The sequence below is a fragment of the Sapajus apella genome, unplaced genomic scaffold (assembly GCF_009761245.1).
Source record: "Sapajus apella isolate SASKATOON/1434 unplaced genomic scaffold, GSC_monkey_1.0 scaffold208, whole genome shotgun sequence".
Classification (NCBI taxonomy): Eukaryota; Metazoa; Chordata; class Mammalia; order Primates; family Cebidae; genus Sapajus; species Sapajus apella.
Window position 1 is genome coordinate 543,572 of NW_022437148.1, and position 5,106 is coordinate 548,677.

The following is a 5,106-nucleotide window of genomic DNA, read 5'->3' on the forward strand; positions in this document are numbered from 1 at the left end:
TTCTTATTTGAGACAGGGTCTAGCTCTGTCACCCAGGCTGTAGTACAGTGGCACAATCTCAACTCACTACAACCTCTGCCTCCTCCCAGGTTCAAGCCACCTGAGTAGCTGGGATTAGAGGCCTGCATCATGATGCCCAGATAATTTTTGTATTTTTAGTAGAGACAGTTTTTGTCATGTTGGCCAAGCTGGTCTTGAACTCCTGGCCTCAAGTGATCCACCCACCTTGGCCTCCCAAAGTGCTGGGATTAGAGGCATAAGCCACCGCACCCAGCCTCTAGAGTAGGAATTTTTTAAATCCCCCAGGATTTGAGAACCACAGCTCCACCCACTATTTCTAAAACTTGCCTAACAGAAATATTTTAAAAACAGATTCTTTGGCTGGGCACAATGACTCATACCTGTAATCTCAGCACTTTGGGAGGCTGAGGAAGATCTATTGAGCCCGGGAGTTCGAGACCAGCCTGGGCAACATAGGGAGACCCTGACTCTACAGGAAAATTAGCAGGCAAGGTGGCACGCTCCTGTAGTCCCAGCTACTTGGGAGGTTGAGGTGGGAGGATCACTTGGGCCTGGGAGGTCAAAGCTACAGTGAACCGAGATTGTACCACTGTACTCCTGGGTGACTGAGCAAGACCCTGTCTCAACAACAATGACAAAATAGATTCATGCACGCCAACAGATAGATAATTCCATGTGCCCCCCCCCCAAAACCTGTAGCAGTCACATATTCCTCCAGATGAATCCTAATATCAATGATTAGCAGCAAAAGGATGAGATGAGAGCCCAGCTCTCAGGTGTGGAGAACTGCTCAGCAGTTTCCCATCAGGTTAAACATTCACTTACCAAAACCTAGCCATCCCCATTCTTGAGTATTCCCAATACAAATAAGTGCTTATGGCCAGGGGCGGTGGCTCATGCCTATAATCCCAGCCCTTTGGGTGGATCCACCCAAGGAGGGTGGATCACGAGGTCAGGAGATCGAGACCATCCTGGCCAACATGGTGAAACTCTGTTTCTACTAAAAAAAAATGTATATATACAAAAATTACCTGGGCATGGTGGCACATGCTTGTAGTCCCAGCTACTCAGGAAGCTGAGACAGGAGAATCACTTGAACCAGGAAGTCGGAGGTCACGGTGAGCCAAGATTGTACCATTGCACTCCAACCTGGGCTAGAGGGAGACTCTGTCACAAAAAAAGAAAAAGAAATAAGTGCTTATGTGCACCAAAGACAAGCATGAAGATATTCATAGCTTTATTCATAATGTCCCCCGAACTGAAAACATCCTGAATGTCTATCCATGGGAACATGCACAGATAAATTGTAGTATTTCCAGGCAAGGGACTACCAGGCCACAGTGAAAAAGAATGAAGTACTGATACATACAGCAGCGGTGTGGATTGATGAATTTCACAGACATACTGTTGAATGAGAAGAGCCAGGCATGCTTGTAGCGAATTCCACTCACCCATGGTGATGGAGATCAAAATAGTGGTTACCTCTGGATATGTGTGTATAAATTCTGCTCCCTAAAAAGATGCAGGGAAAACTTCCCAGGATGGCAGTCAGAGCCACAAAGCAAGACTTACCTGTATGAGAGGCTCACCTGAGAGGCCTTTTCTTGCTTGCTTGCTTGTTTGTTCATTTGTTTATTTGAGATAAACACTATACATTGAGGTGTACACAATGCAGTGAAAAAGAGTACAGCCCAATGAATGTTTACAAGTTTACACTTAGTGTTGAACTTCATGCAAAGTGTTGTTCTAGGCCCCTGGAAAGGGAAACCAAGGTTATAAGACCCTGTCGGTATGGATTTCATAATCTGGTGAAGGAGATATTACAATACAAAGCGGAATGATGGCTTTTCATCCATTCACCCATGGGGTGATTTTGAGCCCTGGCTCTATGCCAGGCACTGAACTAGACATGGGAAATGGAGTAGCAACCAAGATCCCACCTTACCCTGAGGATTTTGGAGAGGAGCACAATTAACTGATTCTATCTCCTAAGCATTTTCCAAATTCAATCTCTTGCCTCCCACCGACCCTATCTTAGGCCACTGCCCTCTTTCCTCTGAGAGCTTTCTCAGTCCTCGCCTCTGATTCATTCTCCAGATCAGCAGCGCCTACCTAAGTGCTCAGCTGAAAAAAATTCAAAATTGATGACTGCCCCTGGCCCAGGCAGCTCCGGTGCTGGCCTGGGAGGCTCAAATCTTCACCTGCAGGGTCTATAATTGTGACCACAGGGAAGTTCCTGATATGTCCTGAGCCTCGTTTGCGTCTTCTGTAAAATGCAGATGAAATAGTATTAACAACAACCACAGCTGTCTCCCTGAAGAGGCTGGGCTTGCACTATCCACACTCCTCCTCCCAGTGCCTCTCAGTGCTGGTCACTCCCACCTCTCTGCATTACCCAGTGAGAGAAAGCTGCTTCTGTTCACGAACACACTCTTTGGTTTCAAGGCCTGAGACTCTATAATTGGTGACCCCATTTGACGAGTCTTTCCCTCCACCTTCTCTGGCTGGGTCTTACTCAGCTTCAGGTACAGCCTAGGCATTGCCTCCTCCAGGAGCCTTCCCTGAAGCTGCCTACAGGGTTGGGTGCCCCTGTGTGGGCCCCCACAACACCCTGGACTGAATTTGTCTGTCTCCTGTTTCTGTTTGTCTCCCCTTGCTTGAAAGTGGGCTCCTGCCAGCTGGGCAGCCTCTGAATCTCTGAATGAAACTTTTCTTTGCACCCCCACTGCGGACCCCTCCAGTCCAGTGCAGGTACTGGACGAGTCTACTAACCTGAGCAGAATATGCCCAGCATTTTAAGGGAGGTGGCCTTGAGGCATGGGTGGGACATCAAAAAATTATCTTAAAACAAATTGTACATGCACACAATACACAATTCAGCAGAAACAAAAGGGGTTGCAATGAAAATTAAAAGTAGGTCACCTCTCAACCACCAAGAACCCCTCCTCAGAGGCCACCTTTCATATCAGTTTCTGAGTATTCGATGCAGGCCAGAATTGTCAGTCCTCCCTCCCCTTTTTATTTTGCAAAAATTTAAAGCAACAGAAAAGTTGCAAGAATACCAATTAACATTTTACCACAGTATGCTAATTTACAAGTGTTATCACTTAATGTTCACATTAATTAATTAATGCCAATTTTGTAAATGAGGTCACTCAGGCATCGGGCAGGTTAAGGGAGTCGCCCGAGGCCACAGAGCTCCTGCCGTGGAGCTGGGCTTTCCCCCTTAGGCTGCTGAGGAACTTTGATCTGCTTTCCCACAGCTCCCTTTGGAGGAAAAGCATTTTCTTACACTGAGTTGAAATCCACCTCCCTGGGATATTTACCAGATGATCGGTGGAAAAGTACACAGCTCTGGAAGCATTTGCTACTTCTCCTCCCAAAACCTCCCCATTCCCTGAGCAACAGCTGCTGTGGCTGCCACTACCACATGCTCCAATGTCACCTCCTCCGTGAAGGCTGGGTTTGCTCACTCCCCAGTTTAAAGACTCACCATGACTCCCAGCTGCCAGTGGGATGACATGTGCACACCGGGGCTTGGAATACAAGGCCTGGGTGACCGAGCCCTCCTCCAATGCCTCTTACACCTTCTTCCCCTGTCTCCATCTCCAGCCACACTCAACCTTCTCTCACTGTCCACTTAAACGTCCCCTCCTCCTTGAAGCCAACCTAAGTTTTCTAAAGAGCGCATCTCTCCCCTCTCTGGGCTCCTGCAACCTTCTGCCTGAGCCTTTGACAGCTTTTTCCAGGTTGTCTTTTGGCCAGGTGGCTGGACAGTGGAGGACGGGAGTGACAGCTCTGCCCCTTCCTAGCAGAGTGATCCTGCACAAATTACTCCAGGTGTCTGACCCTTCATTTCCTCAAGCACATCATGGGGGAAAGAATGCCTAGCTCAGTACCTGGCAGAGAGTCAGCCTTGGCTGATCTCCCATAATGGAGCTGACAGCTCTTCAAGTCCGCTGACGTCTTCTCTTAGTCAACCCTTGAAACACTACCCGCTATTACTTCTCTGCTCCTCAGTCTCCTCCTGTGTAAAATGGGGATGAGAATGGAGAGGTTGTGAAACTTTCATGAGCGAGCCCTTGGAGCCGTATCCAGCCCTTCCCGACGCTAAAATGACTCCTACTAGAGGGCCTGGTACACATTAGGTGCTAAACTAATCCTCTCCGAGCTGGGCTTGGGGAAGATGCCTCAGTCGGATGTGCAGCGTGGGCGCGGGAAGGCGAGCCTGGGAGCGAGGGGCTTGCCGAGAGTCAGCCAGAGGTCGGCTCCGCCTTCCCCCGCGGCCCCCACCCGAACCCTGCAGCTGTCAGCCGGGCTGGCCTCGGCGCCAGTCCACCAAACCTGAACGTCCCAAGCCGGCGCCCCCACCTTCCCGGAGTGCACAACTTACCTTGCGCTCGGCCGCTCTCTGTCCCGCCCCCAATTTCCATTGGCCCAGGGGTTCCTTTGTTAGCGGGAGTGCGCTGCCTCCATTGGTCGGTGGAGCTGCCAATCGCGTCGGGCACGGCCCCGCCCCATACGCCCCAGCACCTCCCCCCGCCCGCCCGCCCGCCCCGCCCGGAGTGCGTGAGGCGCTCCGCTCCCAACTGCAGCGGCCGCGGGGCGCCGAGGGCAGCGGCGGCGGCGCGGACTAGCCGGGCCGGCGGCGACCGGCGCCTGAGAGGCGGGCCGCAGCGGGAGGCAGCGGGCCCGAGGCCGCGTCCATGGGCCCGCGGCGGCCGGGCGGCGGCGGTGCGGGCGGGCGCGGGGCGTCGCGCGCGCTGTGAGGCCCGGGCGGCGTAGGAGCCTCGGCGCGTGCAGCGAGCCGCCGGCCGGGTAGGAGGCCGGGCCGGACTTGCGGCGGGGCCGGCGAGGGATGCGGCGGCGGCCGCGCTGAGCCCCGAGCCCGCCGGGAGCGCCAGGCCGGCCGGGCCTGCGCCGCCGCCGCCGCCGCCGCCGCGCCGACCATGTCGGCGGCCAAGGAGAACCCGTGCAGGAAATTCCAGGCTAACATCTTCAACAAGAGCAAGTGTCAGAACTGCTTCAAGCCCCGCGAGTCGCATCTGCTCAATGACGAGGACCTGACGCAGGTGAGTGGCCGGG

At 53.0% G+C, this 5,106-nt stretch overlaps 1 protein-coding gene across 6 annotated transcripts in view; it reads left to right on the forward strand.

Moving 5' to 3' along the window:
• The first annotated feature begins 4,646 nt into the window (after positions 1-4,646).
• Positions 4,647-5,106, forward strand: part of MPRIP (myosin phosphatase Rho interacting protein) — a 148,070-nt gene continuing 147,610 nt past the window's right edge. For 5 of the 6 annotated variants that reach the window (XM_032270298.1, XM_032270299.1, XM_032270303.1 and 2 more), the window contains exon 1: positions 4,647-5,093. In XM_032270298.1, coding sequence (XP_032126189.1) covers positions 4,971-5,093 — 123 coding nt within the window. In that variant the 5' untranslated portion in view covers positions 4,647-4,970. The remainder of the gene's footprint in view (positions 5,094-5,106) is intronic. The other variant, XM_032270300.1, reaches the window with a different exon arrangement.